Source organism: Anopheles funestus, chromosome 2RL (genome assembly GCF_943734845.2).
Source record: "Anopheles funestus chromosome 2RL, idAnoFuneDA-416_04, whole genome shotgun sequence".
NCBI classification, from domain to species: domain Eukaryota; kingdom Metazoa; phylum Arthropoda; class Insecta; order Diptera; family Culicidae; genus Anopheles; species Anopheles funestus.
The window spans coordinates 18,424,259-18,441,493 of NC_064598.1; the positions used below are offsets into that span (position 1 = coordinate 18,424,259).

General features: G+C 39.1%; 1 protein-coding gene across 2 annotated transcripts in view; it reads left to right on the forward strand.

Moving 5' to 3' along the window:
* The first annotated feature begins 656 nt into the window (after positions 1–656).
* Positions 657–17,235, forward strand: part of LOC125762494 (synapsin) — a 39,199-nt gene continuing 22,620 nt past the window's right edge. Inside the window, exons 1-7 of one of the 2 annotated variants that reach the window (XM_049424648.1) lie at positions 657–1,384; positions 10,123–10,194; positions 10,427–10,801; positions 13,710–13,789; positions 15,300–15,664; positions 15,751–16,121; positions 17,116–17,220. In XM_049424648.1, the coding sequence (XP_049280605.1) occupies positions 15,412–15,664; positions 15,751–16,121; positions 17,116–17,220 (729 nt within the window). In that variant the 5' untranslated portion in view covers positions 657–1,384; positions 10,123–10,194; positions 10,427–10,801; positions 13,710–13,789; positions 15,300–15,411. Of the gene's footprint in view, positions 1,385–10,122; positions 10,195–10,426; positions 10,802–13,709; positions 13,790–15,299; positions 15,665–15,750; positions 16,122–17,115; positions 17,221–17,235 lie in introns of those variants that run through there. The other variant, XM_049424649.1, reaches the window with a different exon arrangement.

Sequence of the window (17,235 nt, forward strand, 5' to 3'; positions counted from 1 at the left end):
TACAGGTCACGCCGGCCATTTCTGGCTTACTAGACTTATTTTACCACGTAGCCGGATAGTCAGTCCTTGCTACGGGGGACGGTCCGGATGGGATTATTTAATTAAATTTTATAAATAAAATTTTTCTTCTATTTTATCAGTTTTTCACAGAAAACATTTCAACACAGAAATTTTACAAATTTCAATTTTTGCTTCAGAAACACCTTTACTTTAAATAATACATTTTTGTTCGCAAGAGTCACTTTAGCAAATAAGCTTAGGATTGTAGTTTGCCTTTAAAACTAAATTTCTAAAAGTATTCCAAAACTCACTTGGTCGAGAAACACTTTCATTTGGGTGTGTTAATTTCATGTCAATCTGTATATTGGTCTCCTCTTCCAGCAAATCGATAAACTTCCCTTCTCAGTATGGAGCGTACATGCGCATTAGCATGGTTTGGCGATATTCTGAACGTCAAATCGGTACCGCAACCTGTAGGGAAGAAGCTTCCACAACTTCGGCAGATCCACTGGTGCATGCAGCTCAGAACCTCTTTGCAGCTCGTATAAACAAGCTGTGCGTGAAGCTCCGTCTACTTGTGTTACTATTCGCTAGTGTGTTTGCAAAACAGTTTCCGAGTGAATAAAGGTAAAAGCAAAAGCATCAACTTTATATTACCAAATATAATAACACTGATAGGGTTGAAATGTCACAGTGTGCAACGAATGAAAGAAGCTTCCGCTAAAAAGCTAGCCGCATATTCTCCATTACATCCCATAAAGCGTTCGTGTACAGGGAATGTAGCTTTTGCTCCCATTTTGTAGCTTCTTCAATTTGCTCTCCTTCGGGCATCACGTTAGTAGGCGTTGAGAGAGTGCGCGCCTGTGAGTGTGTGTGTGTACTTACATTGCACATCATCCGTGCGTGGTAGTATTTCTCGTGCCGTGCCTGTGTGTGGGAAAACCGACGTTGACTACTACGACGTTGTCCTCCACCTTCGATCCGAACGGATAGCTGTCAGGAGCGTATACAGCAGAAGATTTTCATTCTCGTACCGTACAGTGTCGGAGAAAAACGTTCAACCCGTGTGTCGGTCGGTGTGTGCGCGCACTACAATCCTAATCAGTGGAAAATCTTTCCCAATCTTTGCTTGTGCGCTTTCGTTGCAGGTGTGAAAAATCGTGATCGTGAAAATTTAGTGTTGTAGTGAAAATCGTTCTCACAGCGGTTGTGCAAGGTGGAAAAGTGTTCATTCGTTCTCTTTGGGTTAGAAATCGATTCCGATTCTGATTCCCGGAACGGCATTAGGCTTTCCAGTACATCCTTCTGAACGTCTTTTTGACTGGTGGGTTGGAAAAATAACACATATAGAAAAAAAATAATTCAATTCCAACCACAACCTCAGGTAGGTGTATATATATGTGTGTGTATATGTGCAGTAGAATGTGTGCGTACATCTTCGACCAATAACCCCGAATGATAGAACCATGTGACCCATGTGAAAACTTCATTAACGCTCCGATGAACGGAGGCTTACCGCAAAAGAAAAGGCTCACCATTGCACATTTATTTCGTGCTCGATATGTTAACCAATAGGGAAGATTATTTTATTCAGAACTTTACACACAAGTTTTAAAAAAATGAAACAAAAAAAATCATACGCGCGTGCTACTGGCGTAACAGGAAGTGGAGTAATTTTTCATTCAAATTTCCATTCAAAAGCTTCCTCCATTGAGTCTCTCGACTCTAGGCAGCTATCCCGCGACACGCACGCACGCTTGTACCATCGAATGGTTGTTCCCGTATTCGGGTTCCCGATGTTTTGGTCCCTTTTTCGCAAACCCGCGTTGCGGTAGTGGGCCATTACGTTCGCTTCTAGCGCGTTGTGTGGGAGCAAAGTTTGTACTCGCATGCCGGAAAAGCTGGCCCGTTGATGACCTGATTTTTTTACTCGGCTTCTGTTTGTCTCACGATGAACGGGCAAGTTCCTTTTACTTGCTTTCCAAACGGGAATGCCCCCCGGGGAGGTGGCTTTTTGTGTGACTAGCGTTTTGCGATATAATGGGACAAGGCTACTACTCGGTACGTTCTTTTATCGTGTATAGTTCCTACTGCAGAAAATTAATCCCTTTTTCCGAAGAAAATAATGTGAAAATTGTGAACAAATTTCTTTTATTATTTATTTTCCATATCTTCACTGTTGAAAAAAAAATCCCTTGCTGTAACGCGATAATACCTACAGGTTGAAACCTGGATTTGAAGTTTTCGGGAAAAAATGAACGCCATCCAAAGTTCTAAGTACCAAATTATCCTATCCCACCCACAAACTACCCCACACACACAACCCCTTTTATCCTTCTCTCTCGCTCTCTCGTTTCATTTCTTTCCTTTCTCTCTTTCTCACCCTACGTGTGGTGAATTCTCTCCAGATCCTGTGATGGGACCGCATCTCAGTTTCTCTCGATGTTTGCATTTTGGGGGAAAATGGGATTATAGCTTATGAGTTTGCTGGTTCCTTTTTTTGGCGTACAAAGCAAACCGTGACGGCTAGCGCATCTCTCCCAATCAGTTTCGATTCTGGTTGAGTTTTTGAATGGTGGCCAAGCCGCAAACCCCACTACTGCCGGAATAGTCAGTAATGGGAGAAGTAGAAATCTAAACAAAAACAGGAAAATCTGTATAAAATATCCTGGAGATTGGATGTAAAACGGCAGTGGACAAGTGTGCTAACTGGATCAAATATATCCTGCCCCGAAGCACACCGCCACACTTCGTTCCATCACTAACAACATCCACACACACACACATACACATAAAGTCTGAGAACGCAATGGGAAAAGTCTCACGTGTACGGCAAAATGCCGACACTTACGTAACACCTTGAATGTGATGCAGGGAAGCTTCTGGCAAAAGGACGAGCCCGTTCGATTCATTCTGGTGCCATGGTGTGAGAGACGAGACTTTGTGTGTCTGCAGGAATGGAATGTTGTAAACGATGTGGTTAGCTTTTGTTTTTTTTTCTTGCTCTTTTCCCCGTAGAAAGTTTCTGAGTACACTCGATGGAACATTTCGAAGTTGCAAAAGCAACGTTATATTTCAGTTTTGCATGATTTGAATCAATCTTCGCTAGGATGATAGATAAGGCAAGCGCAAGCTATAAATCATGCTTAATTTTGTGAATCTCATCATATTTATATGCGGACGGTTTGGGATTGGCATCGAACATCGATCGTAACATAAACCTTTGACAGCGCTAATCAATAAGAAATTTCCATTAATTCATTATCTTTATATTGTTTTGCAATATAATTAACATTTTCTCTTCATTGCTTTTATTAGTAATTTAAATTTCATTTAAACTGTACAACAAAAAAGATTGTGTCAAAGACAAATTAAAATTGTTTTCTTGGTATGAAGCATGACTGTGATGTCTGGTTGCGAAATACCAAAACTTTTCTAATTACTAAATATTTAATAGTTTCCGACCTTAGCACACGCTAATGGCGTATTATTATTTAATGTGCCTGCCGCGTTAAAATGTAAGAAAAACCAAATTTCCAAGTAAGACAAACAAAGGGTAAAAAAGATGGATCAAATGAGTCCATTATCTTGGAAAAGAGCCTGAAAGTATGCACACGCTTAACGGATAGCAATTATTCACAAGACCGTTGTACCTTTTAATTACCATACAAATATTTTCTCTTTACGCTCGCAAGAAAAATGAGCAACACGTGACGCAAATTACACAAAACATTACACCGTTGGAGGAAAAGGATCACTTTTTTCCCAGAATGATTGAAACAAAAAATAATAACAAAAAAAACTCCAGGAAAATATTTTTTATATAATCGAGTTACACCAAATTCCGTGTGCAATCAATAATTTCAGCTTTTACCATCAATCCGTAACTTTTTTTTTACTCGATTACATACCATTTTTATTCATTAATCATCGTGACGAGATAAACATTGTGAGTGAGCAAATAGCATGGAGAAAACAAATTTAACACATGAACGATGACAAAGTGAATATTATATTTGAACATTTTATCTTGTTATGCTGTCAAATTGTGATGAAAAAACAAAAAAACACATCAATTACACTATAAGAAATCAATTCCGATTAGCATAATGTATCACAAAAGTTTTATTTGAAATTATTTTATTAATAAAATAAATCACTTTTGCATATGATCATAAAACACTTACAAATGCTTAATAGAACATTTTACCAGGTTGGAAAAAACAAAAAATCAACGCCTTACACGCATCAACCGCAATAAAATGGCAATTTATGGTTAGCATTTTGAAACAGAAACCAAAAACCCGCAAAACCATAAACCAATCTTGCCTTGAAAGTTGTACCAAAGAGCAAACAATACACAAACAGAAAAAAAAACACATACACAAGCACGAGACAACGGTGTCCTTTACCACTCCGGTAGACGGCTTTCCTTGGCGAAACTTTGGTACCAGACCAGACACAGAACGCGTTGAATAAATACATATACACACAAATGAAACGGTTACATTCTATAGCGCATTTGTTGTTTTGTGAAAAAAAGGAATCCTATTTTCTTTTCCTTGCTGATTGTAGATAGAACGACCATGATGGCGTTCAAATCGGTATCAGAAACAAAGCGGCTTAAGCCGTACACACACTGTAAGCTGTAAAGAAATGTAACGTATCCTTTCATCCGTTTCTGTCAAATGATTTCTGCTTTCCGTTAGCTTCTATGCCTTAAAACGGTTGATCCATTTGAGCGGTGTAAACGGGTTCTCTGCTTTGCTTTTAGTACTGTTAAAATCGAGTCCTGATTGTAGCCGAGAATTGTTTTTTTTTTTCTAGATAATAAAATATAATCACATGTTCGATAAAACAACAACAATCAGGAAAGATAAATGATTCCGTCTGTCTGTCTGGCTGCCAGCTACAATGGGTCGCTTTTATTGATTCATCGGCCATTATATCACATTACAAAAAGGGAACACATTATAACGAACCAACGACCAATCGTACTGGCAGCTGCGAAAGAATGAACCAAACGAACGATCGATTTGTGAAACTTCCATTATGTGACACTAGAATCCATCGATGCTCGTCGGATTATGCGACCGCACGGCTCTGTTTGCAAATCAAACACGTTGAAAGCTTATCAAAAATTTATCACACTTATACCATCAGACACTAGTGACACTGAGTTCGGTTCACCGGACATTTGAAGTACTCTTTCATGGAAGAAAGCACATAAGCGTCCAAAGTGACAACCAGAAACACGAAAAAAGTTTAACGAAACTTTAAGAAAACATTCACATCACAACATGGGATCAATTCACTTCAACATTGTCTCACGGCAAGTGTTTCTTAACACACTGTGTGTCCTGCCAAAACAATTTTCTCCATCCAAAAGCTAACTTCAAACCATGGAACCGATTGGGCTGCTTCAATTGCTCGTTTCTCGTTTCCCAATTTTCCCGTGGGCGTGTAAATTGTGTCACTTATGTCGTGTTTCGTTGTAGCTGCGATTCTTAGTGGTGATAGCTTTCTTTTCGATGCGAACCAGTGCCCCCGAAATGTGGAAGAAGGTTTCGTTCATTTTGTCAACTACATAGACATGGTGGCGCCCGTTGATTGTGGGCGCCATTGGGTTGGTGTGGGAAAATGATGGTTATTGTTTGCGGAGCCATCGGAAGCAAGTAGAAATGGTGAGCAAATGTGATTATGATGTAAGAAAAATCAATAAAGAAAAGTTCCTGTTCGATGAAGTATTACCATTTGAATAAAATAATATTACACAGTGTACATAACATAACAATAACTTACAGAACGCAATAACAGAACGAAAACAAATCACGTCAAATTGGACTCTGAAACTGAAGATATATTTCTTGGCCTAATGACCTCTAAGGTCACGCCGGCCATTTCTGGTCTAATAGACTTAAAAAAAGTAAAAATATGTAGAGTAAACAATAACATATACTAAAATACTAAATAATTGTCGATGGAGACGCCTAGTACTTTTGAAAAAAAATAATGTTTTGCTTGATTAGAACGGAAGTATTAAGTACTTATTTTTAGCACGTAGCCGGATAGTTAATCCTTGCTACGGGGAGACATGGTCCAGATGGGATTTGATACCCGGTCCTGTCGTGTGGAACTAGCGCGGGCTTCTTACTGAAACTGAAGATATATTAAGTATATTAAAACAGTACTTTGTTTTAAATAAATAGAAATTTGTTCCCTAATTATTGCTTCTACTGTAATTACTGTGTAATACTATAAAGAATGCTTATCAATCCCTTCATCAAACCGTTCCACAAAATCTTTTTCTCTTTTGAGTAAGCAAAGTACACTACTACCACTAGTCGTACAAAACATTGTTAAGCCACACTTTGATGTTGCCACGTTACCCCGTCACTACATGCTTACTTTAAAAAGGTGGATTGAGTGAAAAGTGTTTGAGTGACAAAAAACTTAATACAACAAATTTGCATTAAAATACATCAATTTATACAATTTTGCTAAATTACTCAAAAAAATCTAAGGCTTTATTTTTCTCTTATTTTTGTGGTCTTTTTTGTATCTAATGCATTATTTGAGTGAAAAAAAACGTATTTCAACCAATTGGCATTAAAATAAAACAATTTAATTTTTTTTGCAAAATTACTCAAAAAAAACGTAAGGGGTAAGCCTTATGAAATTTTCGAGTTGAAAATTTTTCAAAATTTTTTTTTGGATTTTTTATTATTTTTTGTATTTAAAGCATTATTTGAGTGAAAAGAAACGTATTTCAACCAATTGGCATTAAAATAAATCAATTTAATTTTTTTTTGCAAAATTACTCAAAAAAAGCTTTGGCTATAGCCTTGGGAAATTTTCAAATTTTCATTTGTTTTTATTATTTCTTATTCGTTTTTTATTTAAAGCATTATTTGAGTGAAAAGTAACGTATTTCAACAAATTTGAATTAAAATACATCAATTTATAAATTTTGCTCTTAAATTACTCAAAAACAGGCTAAGGCTATGGCCTTAGCAGATTGGCTAATTTATAGATTTTTGTTTTTTGGGAAATGTTCACGAGATGAAATTTGTTTTCGGATTAACAGCCATTCTTGTGTTTTAAAAAATAGTTTTTACGTTCACAATTATTATATACAACACGTACATACTTTAAATAATAAAAAGGCACTTGATTGACGGGGTGACTAGTGACGGGGTTACAGATAACGAAACAGAAACACCTGTCCCAACCAACGCAAATCGGCATCTTCTGCGTGTTCGCTTCATTGGCAATATTTTGGCCAAATCCAAGCATATAAAAAGGTTTCCAGCTGTGTGCGTTCAAATTGTCCACTGGGAAATAAGTGAGCGAAATTGAATGGTTTTGTTACCACCATCACCACCACCACAACCAACATTAACGTCTCACGCCACAAATCATGCACGAACGTTGAGGTTTCGTCTGCCTCAAGAGCTATAGCGCTTCCGAAATCCTAATTGAAAGTGACGATCGCTCACCGGGAATGAATGTCACAGGGTTTGGGTCGTATCGTGTGACAGCTTGCTTGAGACGAGAGCTTCGGTAAACCAAAAGTTTTTCTGTGCTTGTAGTTTGTATGCAAGAAACCAAGGACATGAAGATACCTGTAGATCTTCCCATGCCGAACACCAGAATCCCGAAAGGTTTCAGTTCACGTTAAAATAGAGCAAATAGAGCTTAAGATGAAATGAAATTTTGAAACTTATCTTTTGCTCAGTGTCGGTTTTTCTTCAATCTTCAATATTAAAGCTTTCTTTAGTTAACCTTAATTCTGCAGATAGTAGTAAACTGTAAGCACCAAGAAAGATAAATTACGTTTTACGAGACCTTGAACGAGTTGATCCAATAAGGGTATTATCGACGCTAGCTTTCACGATGTTGGACTTTATTTAACGATTCTGTTTGGTGCTCGTTTCTCGATTGATTGGATGGTTTATTGCCATTTATCGATTTTTATACTGCAGCTAGCAAATGTGCGAAAACCCGTCTCAGGCAGCATTGAGTTAATTCCGTAAAAACAAATTGCAATAAAATAAAAGGACATTCACACTTAATGTGTTTTTTCTTAAGTCGGTAATTGTGTTGCACTAAATCTTATCTATCTTAAAATAAATTAATCTTTTAGTAACATAATAGTTAAATATTTCATCACTTTCTTTTGCTTATTTAAAGCCATCTTTCTTACGATTGTTTCCGGGCACAATCAACGTCAATTAAGGGTGGAGGTTTTTATCACTTTAATGCCATTCTTCCACTGTTTACGCTATTTGACACCGTATTTAATTATAAATTCATAAACACGGTCTACATGCACCAATTCCTTCACTCGCTCCTAGGCACGACACGATAGTCTTTCACACGTCGGTAAATGAATGGAGAAAACATGGAAATAAAATAGAATCACTCACCATCCCGCTGTGCCCTAGATTGTGTCACCGGGACATCCATCATCCTTTGCCGCACGAAAACGGTTAGCTCACAGTGGGTGTCCTTGCTGACCCGTGCTCGAACGGAATCCTCAGCGAGTGTGGATATGGGGCGAGTTTTTCTTTCTATTTTTTTTTCTATGCACAATTTTGCTGGACTACAGAAATGATGTTTTCTTTCGGAATGAATCCAATCGAAATTGAAATTGAATTATCCTTATGTGTTTGAATATGGCCGGACGTTTGAAAGTGTTTGTGAACGGAGAAAAGCTTACGGTGTACTGAAATTTGAAGAGCGATAATTTAATGTTTATACAACTGATGACTTTTTTCTTTCAAGCCATTAGTCAATTGTAAAATATTATCTGTAAAATTAAGTAAAATAGAAAATGAAGGTAAGGCTGCATTAAGCTTTAAAGCCATTCTCTTCCATAGTTTTCCTTTCGTACCATTTCACTGTTTTAAAGCATACCTGCGAGGGCACTTCAAAAACATTCTTCCCTCTCAGGTGGTGACACTCATGTGCGGCCTCTGAAGATGTTCTTGTTGAATGGGGATTCACCTGAAGCACGTCTAAGGATGGCTTTTATGGTACCGCGTATACTGATCGCGTACAGTCAGTTTGTAAAGACATGCGGCCGGAGCTCTGTAGCCTGTTTTATGCATTTTTTAACACATGTTTTGAGAAAATATGGCTACAGTGCTCGTAACACTAAGCAGTTACAGTATTACATTTGTAGAAATATAAACATAAAACGGTACAATCCATCAAACGGGTAAAATAAAATAAAATAATAATAAATAATATAAAATAAATAATAAAATAAAATAAGCAATTAAAAACTAATTCAGCATACTTTTACTACTTCATAAAACCTTTTCTTCTTCCGATTCAAAACTCTTCGTACGATCGGTGATTACGGTTTAATGATTTCCCTATTTTAATCAACCTCCATCGTTGCATGCAACACGCTTTTGTTTCCGCACGACCAGCCAAAGGTCAGTTTCGTCATTTGCAAAACAAAAAATAAACCTAAGTAATTATGGGCCCTACTGGAGAGGATATTTACCCATTGCTAGAGAGCGCACATTTCCAATGACAAAACCGGGGGACCAACATCCGGTTGACGTTTCATCGTAAATCCGGTACATGGCTGCATTTGGGAAAGAAATGCCTTCGGGACATTAGATTCTGAAGCTAATGAATTTTTCATTACCCTCTCGTACGCCGGTCGGCCGCCGGTTATTGCCGCTTGTACACAGATTTCAAACAAAATTAGACCCGGTTTTTGGATGGTTGATAAGGCATGTGGAAAGCAGAAGGGAAAAGCGAACGAAACGCTGCCGTTTCCCGGAAATGAGAATCTCGTAACGACACAGAGAAAACAAAACATGCACGTGCAAACGCACAAATAGAGTGGAAGAATTCGTTTGTAAGTGTCAGAATACAGAACAGCTTCCATTCTTGATGGTAGTGGAAGACAGCGACTCATTCACGTTTGCAAATGTTAAGAATAGTTTTCTTTGTTCTTCACGGTTTTTGCTTTCTAGCAAATGAAAGAAAAGCATTAATCGTGCATAAATGTATGGCATATTTAATACTTTTTGAGAAGAGATCGTTTGATGTTTCACGAATGATTTGAGAATCTAACGATTACTATTTTTTCCATTTTAGTTTTCAGATTTGAGGATAGAACAGCTATAAAGCACCATCTTCAATTGTAAAGGTAGCTAACACGGAATAAAGGTAAGAAATAATAATCACCGACCCACCACTTCTACAGTCACATAGATCACCTAAATTTCGTAGTTAATCCCTTTCATCTATACAAAACCTTGTAACCATGAGCTACTGAAGCTACCATTAGTAATGGTAACATTTTCTCTTTCTTTTTCCTCATGTATTTTCCCACCATTTTTCATCGGTTGACACTTGTCCGGTGCCGTACTTCCGGTTACCAACTCGCAACACGCTGTAGTGACCATCATACATCCAACGTCAAGCGCCACAGTAGACCATTCATCAGCCCTTAAGCACAGAAAGTACTCAAAGTGCTCGGTGCTTAGAAAATCATCAAACGTACGGCAAAGTGTCAACGACCATCCCATCCCAGGCATCCATCAGCATCCATTTCGGGCGCCAATAAACACGACACCAGCGCGCAATACACGTACGGCCAGTCACACCCGTCTTACCCATCCGCACAGATACACCCACACACACACACGCGCGCGGAAGTCAACTAAGCCGCCACTCGGGTGCGTAGCGTAGTTGTCTTCACTTTCGTTCCGTTCCGTTCAATATTAGCGCCATATCTGACGCTGGGTGCGGGCGAATCTGCGCCCCGCCAAAGGTAATAATTGTTAGCATCGAAAACTATCAACGCTTCTCTCTCTTTTTCTCTCCTCTTGTGTTACTATCTCGCTTGCACTACTTGTATACAATGTCCTCAAATCGTTTGGCAAAGGTTGTGCTGAAGTCTTGTGGTGAGAAGTCTCTCATGCAAAATGGTGCCCATTCCTCGAAGCTATTATTTCGCTTGCTCCACCGTAACAAACTATCCGCTTTTACGCTTGAAATAGTGCGCTCGTATGGTTTAGAGCATCTCGCACGAAACGTTTGCCGGGTGCCTGAAGCGTCTAACTGGTCTAACTTTGTCGAATAACATAATCAACACCGAGAAGCACCGGGCGCCTCCATTTGAGGTTTGATTGTGAGGAAAGTTGTATGGTTTTTATTTATACATACAACTCCTTTTTTTTTACTTTCGTGTTTCTCCATTTCCCCCATTACTGGTTTACTCACAATTAGTAATTTTGTTGATGGTAATGGTTTTCTGCTTACGGGCAATTATTTTAATTCCACAACCACCATCATATTATCCTTTAGAAGCTTGGCTTCGTTACAATCTTTACATTTTTTCTCTTTCGCTGATCGTTTCACCACTGGAAGAGTGAAAACTTTTCTTACAAAAAAAAAGGAAGCACACACATTCCGTTTCGTGGTTTCCGTATATCCTTCCGTACAAACTGTATTGGTTTCCGTGTACGAACAAAATCGCTACATCAACTGCTTCCTCTTGCTTATTTATCTCCTTCAATAGTCGTTGTTTTTCTCCCTGTTTGTTGCCACTTTTGACGAAGGTTTACGAACGCAAAACGGGCAAACTGCCAGCCAACAGGCCAAATCACACATACACGCGCGTTGGCAAATACTTGTGATGATTCAATAATGAAACTTCTAACCTATGGCAACACGATACGGCAAAGTTTTGTCCGTATTTTTCTTTTCCCGGCATGGTGAAATCAACCGTACCGCACGGCTACAAACATGATCGAATGACATGAAACCAGTGCGGTATGAATCTGTACGCAAAAGCTTCAATTCGTTATGCATTTCACATGCGTGGGCGGGGAGAGGTTTGTATTGTGCTAGGGAAAAGTTTTACCTCACAAACAAAAAACTTGTTAGAGCTTTTATTTGCTTTATTTTTGTCATTCTATATGGTTTATAAAGGATCTTTGGTTCCTGAAATCAGTAGTCGCAATATCATTAAATATAGATGAATGAAAATTGTGAGAAACGAAATACTATTAGAATGGCTACTTGGAATGGAACTTAGCAGAAGCTATTAAAAACTTTCTCTATTCCGTTTTTAGAAGTATTGATTAAATATAAGTCGCTGAATATTTAAGCTTCTCTCGAATGATATATCGATTTACAAATTTTTGTTCCTTATTGCTTTTTCACACTTATGTCCAGAGTTTTAATGGATTCTTTTAATTGCTCAAATATAATTAGAACAGCTTATAAAGGGATATATGAAGAGCAGTCATTATTCATTTGTGTACACGTTTACACTGTAGAATCCATATAAAGTCTAAGACAGTGTCCTTCTGCTTAAAGCAAATTGAGCCTCAAAATATTGAGAATTTTTTGTTTTGAAATCACAAATTTATGAATTTTCAATTATTAGTTGACTCCCAAAAGATTCATCAATACTCATAGATTCATGAATTCTGATAGATTGAGAATCAGTTCATTCAACCAAATATTCGTTGATTCAGAAAGCTTGGAGGATTCATGAATCTTAAGAGTAGAAGATTCAAAGTCATTCATTTATTTTAAAGATACTTTCAAATTCATGATTCTAAATCAGATTCACACAACATTTCTTCTTCTTCTTCTTCTTCTTCTTGACATTACGACCTCTGAGGTAACACCAGCTATTTCTGGCGTACTAGACTTTTTCTAAATAGGCAAAGTAAACAGAGCAAACAATTACTTATATTGAAATACTAAATAATTATCGATGGAGACGCCTAGTACTTTTGAAAAATGTTTTTTTTTGCTTGGTTAGAACGGCCTGGCCGTATTAAGACTTATTTTACCTCGTAGCTCGATAGTCAGTCCTTGCTACGGCGGAAAACCCCTAATGGGATTTGATCCCCGGTCTTACCGTGTGGACCGGTGTCGTGTACCACCGGGCCGCCCAAAAAATAATGATGACTATTAACTGTTGTTTTGTACATACAGAGCGAAAATGAATGACTTATACTGATGGTACTTTAACCACGAGCTCGCATTAATCACTTACGCTAGAAAGCATTTTTCAAATTATGATCTTCCCATTACCTAATGCAAACATCTGCTGAAGAAACTTGAAAATGCAGGATTAAATCCAACATATTTTTCACTTTATTCTATTCCTATGAAACAACGTTTTTCAGTTTGAAACAACCCCTTTCAGTTCCACAAATCTTGTTGCATCACTTTGCTTTCCAATTTCCATTTAATATAAGTTTTATACTTTATCCACCTTTTCTGTTTTGTGCTTACCATCTATAAGCTTATAGTAAAATAAAAAAAAAACTTCACCATAATGTGACCGTTCCACCATGTAATGAGGCAACAAGAAAAACTTTCCCCAAGCTAAAACACCGATACACCGTGTGTTAAACTTAGCTGACTCTATTTAGCATAGTTTTCCTTCACGTTTTTCCCGGTGCTCGGTGGCTTTTAGTACTCTCTCTTCTCTTTCTCTCTCCGTCGGTCCAACAAACAGCTCAACCCTTCTGTCTGTCTGTAGCGGGTGTGTCTGCACTGTTGCCAATAGCTCCCTGCACACTTGTTCCCATAACATTAATCATCCGTCGGTACATCGTCGGTTTAATTCATCTTTTACCCGTTCTACCCGTTTCTTACCATTTCATTCTGTTCGTCGCACGGTTCGTGGTACACCATCGGAATCGGGATTTTAGCAGGATCCACAAGCCGGCACACTGTCTTTCGCAAGTTTCAAGAGTAGCTTTACCAGCAATGTTAATTTCCTGAAGCGCCGGTAAGTACCCGTTTGCTAGAACGATTCATTAAATTTGCTTTTTCCTTCACGCTGTTTTCACAACGACTCGTACCAACCTTTGTATTTACATATTCTCCCACAAAGAGTTTTAGTTTCCATTACGTTGTTTCGTTTGACATAACCGTTTCATACTTTTTGTTTAAAATGCATCTTAGTGCGTTCCTCCTTATCATCATTTCGTTTTCACTGCATCGAAATTGTATTCGGTTTCCATTCGGCTCATTTTATCCTTTCGCTACTGATACAATCATTCAACCAACATATCGACGTTTGTCCAGTTTATTATCTTATCGGACAATAGTGATCGAACGATTGGCAAAAATTTGGTATCAAAAATTTTCTATACAATTGATGGCATTTTAACTCTGGACAAGCTACGTACACGGTGGTGATTTTTTGTCGTCCTATCCCATGAAACATCTTCCTAATCATGCTTGTAGCACATTTTCCCTTGATCATATTTTCTGTGCGCAATTTTTCTTTCACGCATTTTCACGTTCCCACATGCATTCGGTCAACATGTGAAAATATATAACCTGGGAAAATGCACACTCACCGACACCGCCACACACACATACATTTAATGTTCACTTTAACCAAGCTTAACACCCTCAGGGCACTACTGTACAGCTCTAATGGAATGGAGTGAATAAATAGTAGTGAAGTGAAATACACACTTATACTTACCTTTGTTTCCCAGTGGAGCGAGTGTGATCCATCGTACTAATGTTGTAATCCTCTTTCTCTCCCTCTCTTTTTCATTCTTTCTCTTTTCTCTCTCTCTCTCTTTCTCTCTCTCTATGTTTCGCACAATCTCTTCCTTGCTTTGATGATGGTTTTCTGTTTTCTTTTCTTCTCGAAAAAATAAAATCGTCCCCCGTGCGCACCATGTTTAATGCGAACGAACCAATACACCCGACTCGGTATGCTTATGCTGCAAAAAAATGTAATTTTACAAAACAAACAAAAACATATGTTTCAACTTTTTCTTGCTCTACTACCCGTTTACTACTTTCATGCCATACATTTTTTGCTGTTTTCTCTCTCTCTCTCTCGTCTCTCTTTCCTTCTTCCTTCTCGCGTACATGCAATTTCGCTATTTTTCGACTACATTTTCGATGCTACTTCGTTTTGTACATAAATATGTATATGTTTTTTCAATTTGTAAAATGTTAAATTTTATTCAACTTTCTTTCCTTTTACTCCTTATATGTGTTTCTATTGTTACGGGTTTAATTAACTTGCTCTTGCTTTTAATCTCCCACCTGTTCTATTTTGTAAAATATGTTTAATGTTTTTACTTTTAATAAAATAAAATTGGTTTTGTTTTTCAATCTGCCGTCTTTGTTGCCATGTTTGTTGGTACAAAAAAAAAATGTTTCTTTTTGGTCAATCAATCCCATTCATTTCGATACTCCTTCGCACAACTCCTACCACCGTTTGCGCTCTGTATTACGCTCCTGCATGATCTGTTGCTGTGCTGATTTAGTGATTTCATTGGCAGATTCAGCTCGGGAGACCTGTCTTCCGAGTGCGAGGATGTCGATCCGAAAGACCTGCCACCCGCAGCTCGCCCACAGCCACCGCTTCAGCAGCAACCGATGCCGGGAGGTCCGCCGAACATTCCGCCCCCGCCGGCTCCCGGTACGGCCGGGTCCGTATCGCCGGGCGGTCCCGTACCGCCCGGTTCCGCCCCACCGACCGGTGGTCCGGAACTTTCGCTAAGCTTCGGCAAGGGACCGGCCCAGCGCGGCACGAGCGCACCCTCCAGTCCGGCCAAATCGCGCGAAAGCTTACTGCAGCGCGTCCAAAGCTTAACCGGTGCGGCCCGTGATCAGGGCGCCTCCATTATAGGTAAGCACGAGCGCGTCGCTAGACGTGTGTGTCGCGAACGAATGCTCACGGCGCTTCGCTTCTTTCCTATGCACCCCCAATTTCAGGAGCGGCCGTTTCGACTGCCAGCCGCGTTCAGCCTTTTAATAGGGACAAATGCTTCACGCTGCTTGTGGTGGACGATCAAAACACGGACTGGTCGAAGTACTTCCGCGGCAAGCGGCTGCACAGTGACTACGACATACGCGTCGAGCAGGCTGAGTTCCGCGAGATCATGCTGACGGCCAGTGCGGACTCGGGACCGATGGTCGGTTGCAATCGGGGCGGTTCCAAGCAAACCAAACCGTTCCGTCCGGACTTTATTCTGGTGCGTCAGCCACCGCGCGATGGCTCGAAGGACTATCGTTCGACGTTGCTCGGGCTAAAGTATGGCGGTGTGCCGAGCATCAATTCGCTGCACTCGCTTTACCAGTTCCAGGTAAGGGTTGAATAGTTTTTGATGGATGATGTTGTGCTTTCGCCGTTATTTCCTTTTTTTGCGCTGCCGGCTTTGGAGGTTTTATAGGCGCTGAACTATTTTTTAAATTAATTTTGCTTCATTGTCCAACGATTTGTAGTGTGTAAAAAATTAGATATTATTATATCGCTTATCCAATTGATTGTTTCTATGTTTAAATCACAATTTTATATTAATACCCAGCAATAGAAGTTCTTCAATTTTGGCCTTCGATGAACATAAGAAAGAGCTGTATGAAATTTCAGAATGGCCGATTGAGAATGGAGTAGGGTTTCAACTCCAGACATGAGATCTTTTGGCATTTGAATTGATAAAATCAATCGAAATTTAGATACCTTGACCGAAGAGGATTTGAACGAAAGGAAAGATAAGAACCTTCTTGGAAATCTTATGATTTATTTTCTTATTTTTGGAAAATTTGGATTATTTTTGTTGCCGTGACTTTTGCATTGGCTTATCTGGCACCGACTCGGTCTTTATGTAGTTGATTTTTCCCCTTTTTATTTCCCTAAATATGGCTTTTCCTGTTTTGCTTTTGGACCACCTTTTGCCACACTCATGCAAGCGCCTTACAGCACACATTTTCCAACATAGATCCCAACACAATCCACCACGCCTAGTTTAAAATTCTAAAGCAACCGAACAATTGTCCAAGTGCTATATAACGATTGGCTTTTGCTTGGTAGCCTCAGGCTTTTAAATAACCATCAGCACCTCAGTTCCGCCAATGCAAGTGCAACATCACCACTATACTTTGGCTTTGTAATTCGCTTATTGTCCGTAAGCCGCTTAACCGGCTGCTGGTAGAATCGGGCGCTATTTTACATTTGCTATTGCTGTGCTGTATAACATTTAGCTGTTCTCATATTTGTTTCCCTGTATATTGAAGAGATTTTAATTCAGCGTCTTTTTTTTAATATTTTTCACTACTTTAATGTTACCCTTCGCAACGTAGGACAAACCGTGGGTGTTCGCTCATCTGCTGCAGCTTCAGCGCCGTCTTGGTCGCGATGCATTCCCGCTGGTCGAGCAGACATTCTTCCCGAACCCGAAGGATATGGTAAGTGAAGCACGT